This window comes from Leptonychotes weddellii, chromosome 4 (genome assembly GCF_054177405.1).
Source record: "Leptonychotes weddellii isolate Sample4059 chromosome 4, ASM5417740v2, whole genome shotgun sequence".
NCBI classification, from domain to species: Eukaryota; Metazoa; Chordata; class Mammalia; order Carnivora; family Phocidae; genus Leptonychotes; species Leptonychotes weddellii.
In genome coordinates this window covers 8,948,681-8,964,400 of record NC_138372.1, presented here as the reverse complement: position 1 = coordinate 8,964,400, position 15,720 = coordinate 8,948,681, and the positions used below count along the sequence as shown (strand labels likewise).

General features: G+C 40.0%; 1 protein-coding gene across 9 annotated transcripts in view; it reads right to left on the bottom strand.

The window, feature by feature from the left end:
• Positions 1 to 15,720, bottom strand: part of PRDM2 (PR/SET domain 2) — a 118,668-nt gene that overhangs the window by 73,521 nt on the left and 29,427 nt on the right. For 7 of the 9 annotated variants that reach the window (XR_014144687.1, XM_081817518.1, XM_081817521.1 and 4 more), the window contains 3 exons: positions 14,905 to 15,019; positions 13,105 to 13,208; positions 130 to 282 (listed from right to left, as the gene is read on the bottom strand). Coding sequence is in view for 8 of the 9 variants with exons in the window: in XM_081817518.1 (XP_081673644.1) it covers positions 130 to 282; positions 13,105 to 13,208; positions 14,905 to 15,019 (372 nt within the window). In the remaining variant the exon portion in view is untranslated. Of the gene's footprint in view, positions 1 to 129; positions 283 to 13,104; positions 13,209 to 13,753; positions 13,893 to 14,904; positions 15,024 to 15,720 lie in introns of those variants that run through there. The other 2 variants (XM_081817522.1, XM_081817523.1) reach the window with 2 other exon arrangements.

Here is a 15,720-nt window from a genome sequence, read left to right as displayed (position 1 = left end):
AACAAAGACCTTGCTTGTGTTGATGAACCACTTTCAAATCTAATCCTTTCAAGATCGCCAGGGTCATTACTGTCAGTTACAAAAATGCAGGCAGAGTAACTCACAGCAGACCAGCTCCAACACTCTTACCTTTAAAGTTTTATAGTAAATGGCCCTGTTGATTTCCAGCGGAAATAAATTCTGCTCTTCTCCTGAGCAAGCCCAATTCACATATCGCAGCCAATTCCCCTTCTCTGGGTCGGTGGCATCAATGCACATCCATCCCAAATTTGGGTAATATACCTTGGGGGAGGAAGGGAGGAAATGCCGTTGTTAAAATAGGAGTGTCTTTAAAATGTTTCCATTTTCAACTTTCAAAACAATTCTACATCATATTGCAATACTGTACAAAACATTTCACAGAAACAAAATAAGCAACAGAGAAAAGAAAACTAAAAGATAAAAACGGGGAGATCCAAAATGGTAATCCTCATTAAGTCATTTCTCTATCTGGGCCGGAGTCCTTTTTTTCTCCTAAACTTTAACACCTACTGCAAATATGTGTAATGATCTCTAAATGCTCTACAAATACTGTCTGCGCACGAAGACAAGTGATAACTCTATTCCCTAAATGTAACTTGAAAAGAAGAGTGAGCTTCCAGCAGCACCCCACTGCACCCAGGTCCCCTGAGTGTTCTGGGTTGTTCTGCAGATCGAGTGTGGGGAGGGCCCTGTCCTGCCGGACTACACGGTTCCGCGGGTCCCTTTGCTTCAGTAAGTGAACGTGTAGGTGTGAACCTCAACATGGGTGATGGCACACGATGCTTTTGCAACCTCAGCTGACCCTCCAAATCTTCTCTACCTAATCATCTGTTAGAACTAAGGTACTATGGAACATACTCCGGGAAGTATCGGTGTCCTTCCAGAGAAAAGACGGGAAACCTGACCCCTCTTTCAGGACTCAGATCAAACCTACTCATCCACTCTCAGTCAATGTCCCCACCCACCCCTGCCATGCTTCCAGCACTTCTCATTCCTTCATTTTAAAGAAAATCTATTTAGCAACTATTTTTAACTTTTATCTTTGTATACACACACATACCTATATATACACATATATAAATACATATACATATGTGTATGTATTTATATATATATATATATTTTTTTTTTTTTTTTTTTTTACTTCCCCCAAACTAGACTGTAAAACACTTGATTAGGCACTGAAATAGAACTGCAGGATCAACTGGTGAAAGAACTGTCAAAAATAAAGCAAAAGAACTAAGTCTCTTACTTTCTCTTTAGGAAGAAAGGAAAGAACCTCAATGCTTCAACTTGTTCCCTCCACATACACAGCCAAGACTCCCCCACTCATTTCTTCTTTTCTCTCCTATCCACATTACACTTCTTTACCGCAGCCTTCCCTCTGCAACAAAGCTCTCACACTTCACTCCCAGCCCTTTGAGCATGCCTGTGTATCCCAGCCTGTGTCTGTCGGGGAGCAGCACCCACCTTCCTGTGTACTAACCATGCTTCTTTCCTGCTGGGAGTCAGATGTCAGGCACAATGCTCTATGCTTTCCGTATCATCTCATTTAACCCTATGTAGCAGGTTCATTGTGTCTTTCTTAACATGTGGACATTGAGGATCAAAAGTTCAATTGGACTTTCCCAAAGTCACCCACTTAATTAAACCCAATCTGCCTGACCCCGACCATACTTAACAGCACCTTCCTCGACCATCCTAGTTAAAACCGTAAATCCTTCTCTTCTCATCAACCACCAGCCATACCCCCGATTTATTTTTCTTCATAGCGTTTATGCTCTTTTAAAGTATGAGATCATCTCCTTATTTTATTTAGTGACTGCATGCTCACACCAGAGCATAAACTCCATGAAGAAAAGACACGTCAGCCTTTTCACTGACAGGAGCACTCCCAAGATTTGACCAGAGCCTGGCATTGAGTAGGCTCTCAATGAATAACTATGGAAAGGATGAAAGGATGATGTTACACACGAATGTGTCGTTGCCATCAGGTAATGAGCACGGACTATGTGACAGGCACCATACCATGTCCTGTAAGTCTCCCCTAAGAGTTTATTCAGAAATTGGCTCTACTGAACATCTACCTGCACCACTCTAAAGAAAAGTTATCCGTGTCGCATTAGACCTCTTTTCAAACTATCATTCACCCTCCGCTCACACACACACACGTGAATGCACACACACTCCCCTCCCTGCAAACAGAGAAAGGGAAGTCCCCAAATGGTATGTTACGAAGAGACAGCATCACAATGCAAGATTTAAAGTGACACTTCACACACCAAAATAATAGAAGGGGTTTTACTTTATAATGTTTAAGAGACATCCGTCACATTTGCCAGCATGACGGGATAAGGGAAAGGGAGTAGTTGTACTTTAACACTGGCAGTCCATTTTAGTTACTTTTTACTAACTTAGGGATCAAAAGTGTTGTTTCGATTTATCACAGTGGACGGCAGAGTCCTCCTCACTCCCCATCGACACACTGACACAAATCCAGAAATCAATGGGACGAACAAAGATGGTGCTGGAAAACCCCACACAGTCAAAGGCGGCAGCTGGGAAGAGACACCAAGTCTGCCCACCAACCTGAGGATAACAGTACCAGCTGTGCCCGAATTTCCTGGCTCCCAGGTCAACACAGAGACCTCTGTGGCCCATTTGAGTGAATTCCGTATTTATGTATGGTTCATTTTGTTTCAAAATGGATAAAAGCATCTGCTAAGTCATACTTAAACTAAAATACCTACTTCATAGAAAAAGATGAACACCTCAATTTTTTTAAATGTGCAAAAATAATTCACAGAGGAATACACATGGCCAAAACCTCATGAAAAAAATACTTACTTTTAATTAGTTTAAGTCAGTTAAACTAATTAAACTAAACTAGAAATTTAATAATCAAAAAATAACTTCAAATTAAGTAATTTTTACCTATCAAACTAGTAAAAAGAAATTTTTAAGAGAAAAAAAATTAGAAGGCAAACATCCCCCCAAACAGTGATTAGAGAATAAACTGGTATCATTTTTTGGATGGAATTTAGCAGTCCATGACAAAAAAAAGCCTTAAAATATACACACACTTTAGCCAGCATATACACGTATAGGAATTTATTCTCATGACATAATTGGCAATTATACCAAGATGTATGTACAAGAACATTCCCAACAGGGTGGTTTATTACAGACTCTTTCCCATTAATTGCTAAGTGGAAAACACAATGGATCAGCTCAGGATGATAATCCATGCACACAGAAGAATACTAAGCAAGCATTAAAAAGTACTTTTGTGTAAATCATTAGTTGGTTTATGTGGAATCTTTTATTTTGTTACATATTTCTGTATCCCATAAGAATTTTTCCAATGAGGGTGCCTGGGTGGCTCAGTCAGTTAAGCATCTTGCCTTCAGCTCAGGTCATGATCCCGGGGTCCTGGGATCGAGCCCCACGTCAGGCTCCCAGCTCAGCGGGGAGTCTGCTTTTCCCTCTCCCTCTGCCTCTCCCCCTGCTTATGCTCTCTCTGTCTCTTTCTCTCAAATAAATAAATCTTTAAAAAAAGTTAAACATAGGAATACATGAAGAGAAAAATAACCTGACACTAAATACGTGAAAACGTTAGTAACGGTTTTCTCTGAAAAGTGGGATTACCCATCATTTTATTTTCTTTCTTCTGCTTATCTGAATTTTCTGCCTTTCCTCCACTGACTTAGTATAATCTCTAAGTAAAAAAGGATGCGGGTGGGGAGAGCAAGTTAGTTTCCAGCATGAAAGCCCAAGTGTGACTAAAGGAAGCCGAGGCCTGCTGACGCTCCTTCTCCTGCCATCATCATCACACACACATTTTTTTAAAAACATATGTAGCTTTCTCATTTTTATTGAGAGTCTAACCTTAGAATTAGGAACGGGGATGAAAACGTGTTTTTATACAATTTCTACCTTAGTTGGTCAAACCTTGGTTTCCAATCAGAATTCACTTCCGTGACAGACATGCAGAACCCAAATGTTAAGATGTGACAGCACTCTGCTTAATGTTAACTACCACTTCTAGACAGCAAAAGTGATGCAACACCATTAGACTCGGGTAGTGGAGAACCAGCTAGAATCCTTTCCTTTCACACAAAGATAATGCAAAGGCAGCTAAAACTCCCACTCTAGCTCAGACTCAACGAATGATATGCAACAAATCTATTTCTAAATCTGTATAATGACCAAAAAATATTTTCATATAATCAATAATTTTTCTTGACCCAATCTATAAAACAGTCCCTTTTAACAAAGCAAGGGCACCTGATTATGTATATGCAAACAACTTTTACAAATTAACTTTCAAATGGAAATTTCCTACTTGGAGAAAAAGAACTCAAGGAGGAATACCTCCACCCCAAGCACTGGGCTAGATGCTTAATATGTTATTTTATTTAACCTTTACAAGAACTCTATGAAATATTACTAAGGCCCCTTTTTAAAACAGGACACCAGGGAAGGTTGGTAATTTTACTAGAACACTAAGGACACTAAAAGTCTGAGCCAAGATTCAAACCTGGTCCCCTCATTTATGCCTCCATTTCAGTTTTCCTCTTTCCAAACCCCTCCTCCCATCCTTCACCTTCCCTCCGTCATCCAGGCCGGATCTCCTTTCTGCCCTTACCACTGAACACAGACTGGATATTAACTCTTTGTCAAACAAAACATAATCTGCATACCACTCAACTTCCATTCAATTTAATCAGTCATTTTGAAATAGTCATAAAATCAAAATTTAGTACATACTCCAATTTAAAAACGCATCAAATTTAAAGCTTCCTGACACATAAAGAATGTTTTGCAAAGAACAAACCAAACTGTTAAACAGTTTTGAGAGTTTTCGCTTAGATCCTTCCTTATCATTTACTTGTTCTATTCTACACATGTTAATTCAAACTCATAAACTGAAAAAAATTCTCATTCAGTTAATGCAAATGTACATCATTCAAATCCTCAACTGCTTGCCTATGAGGTCCTTACCCACTCTCAACTTACAGTAACCAACTTACTCTGAAAGAAATCACTCCCAGGAATTGACAGGACACTGAAGATGCCTCCTCATACTGAATCAACTCTCATGCAGAGATACGTCTTTTATGCATCCAAAAGCCCCCCCAAAATTAAGAGTCTATAGTGATAAAGCCATTCTGTTGGGTCTTCTCTGGACTTGCCCTTCAAAGAGCTCTAACACATTATTAATGGTGGGACAGAACCCCTCCTGGAAGTTCACGCTCCCAAGGCTCCTTTCCATCTTTATTTCTCTGGGGACCTAGCTTGTTGGAATTTCCAATATTTTGCTCTATACACCATTTCCCACTTTCCCTGCCTGTTCCTAGAAGACAGACAATATCTATTACCATTTGTGGAGACTGACAAAAAGAGTAAAGGGGAGAGAGGAGGCTAACATCTCTACAAGCCCAACTTGCAGAGCATTTACCTCCAATGCGTCTCCATAAGTAAACAATAACTCAGCTTGCAGAATTCAATTTCAGGATTTCCGCCCCCACACAGTTATTCTAGGCTTTTGGTTCAAAATACAGCCCATGCTCTCTAACGTTAGAAGAGAAAGAAATTCTTTTTTTTTTTTTTTAAGAATTTTTATTTATTTTTTGACAGAGAGAGAGACAGCAAGAGAGGGAACACAAGCAGGGGGAGTGGGAGAGGGAGAAGCAGGCCTCCCGCTGAGTAAGGAGCCCGATGCAGGACTCGATCCCAGGACCCCGGGATCATGACCTGAGCCGAAGGCAGACACTCAACGACTGAGCCACCCAGGTGCCCCAGAAGAGAAAGAAATTCTAAGCAAAAATGAAGACTGATAATCATTTTAAAAGTACTCAACTACAAATATATATTATGTTTTTAGTCCTCTGTAAGATCATTCAAGTGTTTTTATGTTCAAGTTCAACTAATATTTACTAAGCCAAATTAATCTATATCAAGTAATTTCATAAACATCATCTCATTTGAGGCCAAACAAACCTATGAGGAGATTGCTGTCCTTATCGCAAAGTGAAGATAAAGAAGAAAAGGACAGCCTCGCTTGGTGTGTGAGCATTTCAGTGAAAATATTTAATGAAAGTTACATCTTCATAAGTTATTAACACTGCTACCTGGAAAATACCACACCTTCTTCTTGCTTTGTTCACATTCCAGTCATTCTTGAGCTACAGGATTAGATACTTGGAGGGCTTGTTAAGGGCTGTAAAATTGCCACCCCACAGAAATAACTTTCTGGAGGCTACATACAAAAATGGATCTTTGGTACCAACTACTTCACTTCTCAGATTGCTTTAGAAAACCAAAGGCTTCTTTTTTGAACTATTTAAATAAATACATCACTGTATCTGAAATATTCTGAATATTCTACAATAAGAAAAATAAATATGGTGGCACATTTTACTATAATAAGCAAACTTGTAGGCAATCCTAAAATACAAATTTAAAAACTAAACAGGTGGGCCTCCCAAGCCTGCAAAGTCCAGGACCACAGCCATGGTTACCAAAGGACAGCACTGACTAACCCTTGAACCTCTCCTTTGGAATTACTTCAAGTTTCATACCTACAACTACACAGATAAATCTGGAAAATCTCCCAACGATAGATGCTCAGTAAACGTTCACAGGTTTGAGGTAGGTGTCCAATCAACATTCAATGGATCAACAAAATAACTTATTCTATTCTTAAATTAGAAATTTTAACACTGGGGGGCACCTGGGTGGCTCAGTCATTAAGTGTCTGCCTTCAGCTCAGGTCATGATCCTGGAGTCCTGGGATCGAGTCCCGCATCGGGCTCCCTGCTCAGCAGGAAGCCTGCTTCTCCCTCTTCCACTCCCCCTGCTTGTGTTCCCTCTCTCGCTGTGTCTCTGTCAAATAAATAAATAAAATTAAATAAATAAATCCTTCTTTAAAAAAAAAAAAAAAGAAATTTTAACACTGGGCTATAGATGTTTAAGGATTCCGTATAACCCTATATATCATATACCATATATCACATACTGTACATGTATTGCGCACCTGTGTATTTTCTGGGCAGATTTTCAAAAGGGCCCACAACATAAAAAAGAATAAGAACCTCTGGACTCTACTAGCAGGAAAGGAATGGAATAGGCAATCAAGAAGCTTGGACTCAGGGCACCTGGGTGGCTCAGTCGTTAAGCGTCTGCCTTCAGCTCAGGTCATGATCCCGGGGTCCTGGGATCGAGCCCCGCATCGGGCTTCCTGCTCGGTGGGAAGCCTGCTTGTCTCTCTCCCACTCCCCCTGCTTGTGTTCCCTCTCTCACTGTGTCTCTTTCTCTGTTAAATAAATAAAATCTTTAAGAAAAAAAAACAAGCTTGGACTCTAGGCCAGACTCCAGGACTGACAGCTTTAAGCCATCAAGCAAGCCACTTCACGCTCAGATTTCTCACCTGTGCAAAGATTTAGGGCACTTCCAGTATTCTTTTATTCCACAAACAAAAATCTCCATGGTGTATATCGCCAGTAATCTATACAATAGCACACATTATATGCCAAACTCAGTGCTCCAGAACGTAGGACAGTGGTAAAAGCACATGGTAAAAGCTTCAGAAACAGGGGTTAAATAAGGGAGTAAATACACTTCCAAAGAGGTTTTTTTCTTTTTTTTTTTTTCCCCACCAGACTGAGCTGCCAATCTGACCACAAGTTAACTTATTTGGGAAGGTCACTTCATTCTCTATATTTCAACGCCCTCATCTGTCCTGAAGTTCCTCAGAAAAGAATACGATTGGCTGAGAAGTTTCTATGACCAACTCTACAGCTACTCCACTTTAAGTACCAAGTTCAAAATCTTCCCATTGCTATTAACCACATAGCTTCACAGTAAGCCTAAGATACCAGCAGCGCCATGCTCACTCCCACTGCTTCTCCTTTCTACATACTGAGACCAGGGCTCAGCAAACTTTTTCTGTAAAGAACCAGCAATAAGTATTTTCAGCTTCGCAGGCTATACGGGCCCTGTCACAACTACTCAACTTTGCCACCACAGGGCCACAGCAACCATCGATAACATGCAAACGAATGAGTGCAGCTATGTTCTAATACAACGATTCATGAGCTAACATCTGAATCTCATATTATTTTCATGTGTCTCGAAACATTTTTTTGTTTAAACCACTTAAAAATGTAAAAACCACTCGTAGCTGCAGGGCTATAAGGAACAGGTGGCAGGTGCATTTCCATGTGACTCAGGTCTTTGCCTCTGGTACTACTTTGGTGCAGGTGAGAAGCTGGAAAGAAGAGCTGATTCATACTTTCTGGAAAAAGGTTCTACAGGATCAGCTGACTGACTTCTCTACTCTCTTCTGTCTTGCCTCCATTTTTAACCTAGAAATAATCTGAAATTAGACCTGTTGAGCTAGCAAAGACTAGAGAATGCACTTGCTAACATCTAATGCTAACAGTGCAGACCGATAAGAAGTTATTCACCTCTTTAAATAATTAAAGTCCTCTCATTATAGAGAAATAACTTACCAATTTTAGTTGAAACACAATTCTACATCTTCCCGCCATTCCTGACTCAAAAGTCGTTGCCTAAATGAATGCCATGCAAATAGGAGCAGTGAACTATTGGTTTTCATTTATAAGAAATGGCCTGGAGGCGGGGGGAAAGGGGGGACACTATGAAAAAGATTAACAATACTCGCTTTAAAAAGCTAGGAAAAAATATGTACTTTTGGTGGCTATGTAAATCAGTGCAATCCTTCTGGAGGTCTGTTAGCAAAATTCACCAGAGATTAAAATGTACATAACTTTGGACTTAACAATTATACTTCCAGGATTTATCTTAAGAAGATAATCAGACAAGTGAGCACACAAATATATAACAGTGAGCTTCATATTCGGAAGAACTGTTAATATCATAAAAAGATTAAAACTATTTAAATGTTCAACTGGTTAAACAGTGGAAGGAATGCAATGGAATCCTAGGGGGCCATAAGAAATAATTATGCAGATGAAACGATCTGACACGGATATGTCTACAGCACACTGAAAGAGAAAAGCACGTAACAAAACTGCATGTGCTGTTTGATCTCAATTGCATGAAGTGTCTATATATGGTGTTTGTATATGCACCAGTGTACGTAAGAGACAGAAGAAAAACAGAGACACAGAAGCAGAGACTTAGAAGAATGTTCACCAAAATATTCACAGATGATTTTTACTTTATTGTTTATAGTTTTCGGTATTGTTTACATTACTTTACAATGAGCATGTATTACATTTATAATTTTAAAAAGACTTATTAGAATGTACACCAAGAATGAACCCTAATGAAAACTATGAACTTTAAGTGATAATGCTGCGTAAGTGCAGGTCCCTCGAATGTCTAACAAATGCACCGCTCTGCTGCGATAGTGGAGGGAGGTGGCGGTGTGCGGAATTCTCTGTACTTCCTGCTCAATTTTGCCATGAACCTGCTCTAAAAAAGACCATAGAACTGCTCTAAAAAATAAAGTCTATTAAAAAAAAAAAACGTATCAGAACAATTCACAGGCAAACAACTCAGAAGTTCATCTCATGGGAAGCGATCTGAGACCCATGGAAGTGAATCTGAAAGGCTTTTGTCAGAAGCGGTTAGAATACTGCAGATGGCTCAGCATGTGGGGGTGGGGGGTACTCACAGCAAGTATCACACACGGAGTCCAGCAGTTAAGCTGGCTAGCAAGCAGTTCCTCTCCAGAAATTGCTCAAAGAATGCTCTCCTCTTAGGAGAACCTGACTGTTTTGTGCATTCACCCTGAGGATATTTGACTGTTTCTCTCCTGTTGTTTCTGATTTAATGGAATGTTTTCAGTGAAAGCTTAGCGAACTTAAGACTGCGTTAGATAATCAAGGGCTCAAGAAAAGCAATTGAACACTTTGTCTTAGATCAGCTTTAAAATGGAGTTCTAGCTGGGGCAAGAGACCAGGCTCCTAAAAGATAAGCCAGTCTTAAGGGGCTTTAATGGAAGAACAAATGCCAAGATGAGATTTTAATGATAAGCTGTTTGTTACGTTAATAAGAGGCATTCTGATGCAAGTCTGAGGCTAACACCAAGGTTGGAATAAATTAATGGGGATATACTAAATTTTATTTGGTGTTTCCTTTTTTTTTTTTAAAGATTTTATTTATTTATTTGAGAGAGAGAGAATGAGAGAGAGCACATGAGAGGGGGGAGGGTCAGAGGGAAAAGCAGACCCCCTGCCAAGCAGGGAGCCCGATGCGGGACTCGATCCCAAGACTCCAGGATCATGACCTGAGCCGAAGGCAGTCGCTTAACCAACTGAGCCACCCAGGCGCCCTGGTGTTTCTTTTTCTTTAGAATATATACATTCTAATTGATGCTTCCTATACTTTGCCTAATGCATACTTCTATATACATGTCAGATATATCTACTTTTAACAGAGCAGAAGGCTTACAGGCTTCTGTATGGAATACATACCTTGTAGTCGGAACTATCTGAATGATATCCAGTTGTTTTTTTGGTTTTTGGTTTTTGTTTTTTTAAAGATTTTATTTATTTGAGAGAGAGAGAATGAGAGAGCACATGAGAGGGGGGAGGGTCAGAGGGAGAAGCAGACTCCCTGCCGAGCAGGGAGCACGATGCGGGACTCGATCCAGGGACTCCAGGATCATGACCTGAGCCGAAGGCAGTCGCTTAACCAACTGAGCCACCCAGGCGCCCCCAGTTGTTTTTTTTAATCACAAGAAGGAAAAGCCAGCCTTGACAAGAACTAAATCTTTAAATCTAACAAGAACTTGGCAATGTCATAAGATTCACCAACTGTAGTGGTATACAAGTCAAGTACCTTAAGTTAACAATGCAGTATCAATGCGTTTGTAAGTAGAAGTCAAATCCCTAATAGGTCATGACTCCAAATTACAACATTCATCAAGCTGAGTATAAACCTATACTACATATGAATTTCAATACAAATGAAGCTTAATCTACAAAAGACACTATTAATAATTTATGTACTATGCCCAAAAATCTCCAATTGTTACGTTGGGTAAAATAGGTACAATAAACTTAGGTGTAATATTAATATTCATGACATTTGTTCAAGCTTAGCATTATACACACAGAACTAGACAATGCATTTCCTGGTTTCCAGACATTATCCTCACTAAGATTAGCGCTAACCTGGTGGAACATATTTGTTAGTTTCCCTTGGGAAATTTCTAAAATTAAAAATACCATTTATGGGCGCCTGGGTGGCTCAGTTGGTTAAGCGACTGCCTTCGGCTCAGGTCATGATCCTGGAGTCCCGGGATCGAGTCCCGCATCGGGCTCCCTGCTCGGCGGGGAACCTGCTTCTCCCTCTGACCCTCCCCCATCTCGTGCTCTCTCTCTCTGTCTCATTCTCTCTCAAATGAATAAATAAAATCTTTAAAAAATAAATAAATAAATAAATAAAATAAAAATACCATTTATATGGGGGCATAATTTTGTGGTCAAGACATTTTTAATCATTCAAGCGTTATCTTGAGTAATTAATATTTTTTGGCTGGGCAGTTCTACAAATATAGCACTCTTTTACTTCAGAAGTAGTGAAAAAGCATACTGTGATTATTCTCATGCTAAATCCTCATTCCCTAAGGCCCCTTGGGTTAACTGTCATCAGATTTATTGTAAGGGACTCATAACAAACAAACTCAAAATTACTGGAAGAAACTGTAGGAATCTTCAAGTTAAGAAACACTGCTGGTCACACTGAAAACAACAGCAACATACCTCAGATGCACAAGTGTCACAGAACTTCTTGATGGAAAGTATCCAGACATTTCCTAGGCAGATTTTATTTTTAGGCCTGTGTATGTTTACATGTGAAACAGATGTGAGTCAATTTAAGACCATCTGATAGAAATGCTTTTCTAACCACCGAAAAACTTCACTTGTTTTGAAAAGGAGTCACACCAACTGAGATCCTATCAGAACATACGGAGCTTCCCCAGAACACCTGATCTGAACTAAATGCTGAATTTACATGCAGTGCTCCAGCAAACAGTAACAACCTGCCTTATCTTCACGGCTATCTTAATGAGGTATTTTTTATTAACCCCATTTTTAAATTGAGGGTTTTGGGGCCCAGAGGTTAAGTACCCAGAGAGTCACAAAGCTAAAGGTAGGATCTGAAGCCAGGCAATCCAATGAAACACTTTTAAATGCCTCACTGTCAGGCAGGAGACATGGGTTCTGGTTCTGCATCAACACCACTCTCAACAGGGAGGAGCATTGCACCTCTGCCCTTGACAGCTTCACCTCTGTAAGAAATATGCTAATGCTCTGCGCAGTCCTCCAGCATCCTCGTGAGGATTTGAAATAAACAAAATTAAAGCCTTCTGAGGAGTCCAAAGCACTATATAAATGTGCCATGTGCTAAATATATCCAACTCTGAATATTCCAGCAACACAGAGTTTATTTTCTAAAACACAGAGAAGACCCTAACAGTGTTTTATTTGTGGCCACCGCGGAGTGTCTTTTATGGTATCTATCTGGAAGGCTGCAAAGTGACAGACCAAAGTCTCGGCTATCATGCAAAACACCCTGAAAAAGGTAATATAAAAAGGGGATTTGACATTTATTGTTGAGGACAGCCAAGCAGCTTCAAAAGACAAATGTAAACAGCAGCTGTGTCCAAAGAAACACATTTTCTCTTTAATAAAAATATTCCTGAGGGGCGCCTGGGTGGCTCAGTCGGTTGAGCACCCAACTCTTGGTTTCGGCTCAGGTCATGATCTCGGGGTTGTGGGATCAAGCCCCAGGTCAGCTCCTGGCTCAGCAGGGAGTCTGCTTCCCTTCTCCCTCTCCCTCTGCCCTTCCCCCCCACACACACACTTTCTCCCTAAAATAAATAAATCTTTAAAAAATACATATTTTTCACGTCTTGACCTTTTGCCTAAGATCAAGTGTAGTAAAAAATGTATATTCTTGATGTTAAAGAACACATGAAGATGACTTTTAATTTCAAAATGTCAAATCCTGAGAGAATAGAATGATTTCTTAAAAAATGTACAGAACACTGATAAACAAGGAGCCAGAATTCTTTCTTACCTCCCACATGTACACATTATTCTTAACCTGAGATCTTTTTTTCTTATCACCAACAAATGGCCCAAACTTTTTGCCTTTTAAAATTGGTTTAGTGGCCCAGACACCTGGAAAATAAAACCAATATTTTTATAATGTTATTGTGGTTATTTTAAAGATTGAAGCATTAAAGTGAACTCTGTTTCACAAAAAAGTTAAAAGGCTAGCAAGATAATGTTAGATCAATGGAGAGCAAGTGAAGTCAAAGAAATCAAGTCTTCCACGAAGATTATTTTTCTTCTTTATATTCTTCTGTAGTTCCCAAATAGTCTGTAAAGAACCTTTGTTTTGTAAGTAGGAAAGAAATGTTTTACATTTGTTTCTATTTTTTACATGTAAAATTAACCAGATGGTACAATCACAAATACCCGAAGAGCACAATCACAACTAAAGAGAAAAAAGATGAGAAAGGAGTGAAACTAGAAATCATTTTAAACTCCTCTTTCTACTTTTCTGCAGATTTCAAATGGTCTCCAATGAAAATGAATTGCTTTTATAAAGGTTTGGAAATGCCGATTTATAAATGGTATTTTTGAAGTCTGTTTGCTCAAAGTGGAACACCCTCTCCTCTCCAGCTAAGTCTCCTGAAACCTTAGGGGCTGTAACAACTCACTTGGCAGAACTTCAAACGGCCCAGAGTCACACGTGCCGCTGCTCCGCCGTATTCCTCGGCCATTTCCGGGCTCTGGGCACTGACCAGAGGGCAGGCACACAGGCTGAAGAACCAGCGGGCAAAATGGCGGGAGACAGACCTGGAGTCAAGGAACCAGCACCCAGAGGTGACGCCCACTGACAAAAGCCCTCTGGACAAGTTCCCTCATCTTCTGCTCTCAGAAGATGCACAGAAGGAAGGTGGAGGCTGAGCCAGTCCTGTCCAGCTAGGAGGTTCAAATTTCACTCTTCTGTAGGTCTATGAATCCAATTTGATAACAGAGCTAACAATCAATTAGTGGAGCTCTACAATCAACCACTTTCATGTGAATGATGCAATGCAAGTGCTCAAGTAACTTACTGAAAAATTTTTCGATAAGAATTAGGAAAAGCATTTATTAACAATTTATTCACACACACATACACATAAGCTGGAATATCAGAAATACATCTTAAAAAAACAAAAAGGGATACAAACATGATATATTCCAAAACGGTACTTTGACTAAATTTTTATAATTTACTTCCTTATTAGCCTTCTGTCTAAAGATTAGGGCACAAAAACAAGACCAAATACATAAAAGCTGGGTTTGCATTCGATGAGAAAATCCAGCCAGAACATTCAGATACACTCAGGTTGTCATTCATTCAAGCACCTACTGAGGTCCAGAACATGTCAGGTACTGGAGACAGAGGTAAGTAAGAAATGAAGGCACACACAGTCAATAAAAGGGGCAGATGTGAAAACAAATACAAAATAATGGAATTAAATATAACAGCATACTCACACTCAAGTCCCAGTGAAATCAGAGAGGAGGGAACAATACACTCAGTAGGAAGAAGAGCCCCGAGGAGACAGTGGGAGGGAATACTCGGGCTAAGTCACAAAGGATGGTAGGTGGGCGTGTGGGTATTTCTGGTTTAGTTTTATAATCTATGTCCACCCTGGATTCTTGACTGGAAAATGCAGAAATTCCACATAATCTTCCAAGTCTAAGTGTAAATCTGTCGCTTTGATGATGAGCTCCCTACCTTAAACGCTCCCAAAGGATGCCTGGATAAAGGTGGCTCTCCCATCCCCTCCCCGTCTCCTTCTGGGACCCTGGTCCTCACCAATCCGAGTCTTGTCAACAGCAGATGGGAAAAGCCTCACTTCCTCTGGAAGTCCTCGAAGCACATGTTCAGGTACCTCAGCCAGGCTCTCAGCAGCTGCAACAGGCTCAGTGTTCTGCAAGTCAAGAAACAGAAGGATCAGAGCAGAGGGAAGCAAACCCAGTTAGCGTTTTTTTCTTTTCTGGTCCAATAAGCAAATATGCAAAACTGTAACTGAAACCTGAAGCTGGCAAGCCAGACCAAGACGACCATGCTGTGGAACATCTCAGGAGCTGCTGTGATGGCTGTTTGTGAGTCTCCAAAGGAAACTACCGCCACCTTCAAGCAAGTCTGTGTTAATCTATTTTGTTCCAGCCACCTGTAGTCATTCTCAAAATATGTAAATATCTGGCACCATACTATTTTAAACTCCCACAGAATCTGGAAGTACAATACAGCTTAAGCTTACTTTTAAGTCAAAGGCTACCATCAGCATTTTAGAACATTTAAAAAATAAAAACCAACACTCCCTACTTAAAAGAATACTTTCGGCACACACTGTAAAGGACCTCTCACCCCATCTATGCTTTCATCGCTCCGGCAACAACACCCCCTTTAACAGGGGCTTGAATATTCCAATCAGAACACTACAACTTTTTCTGGGCCCTCAATGGAAATGTGACCTTTCCAGGAAACCGTAATTTACCACTTGTATCAAGTCACTAATAGCAAAGTCGCCAGAATATCACAGTCTTAAGAAATAGAATTTTATACATTACTAACCAGTTTTCACTTTAATCTTAAGAAATAAGATTACTATTAGGTATGAATATAAGG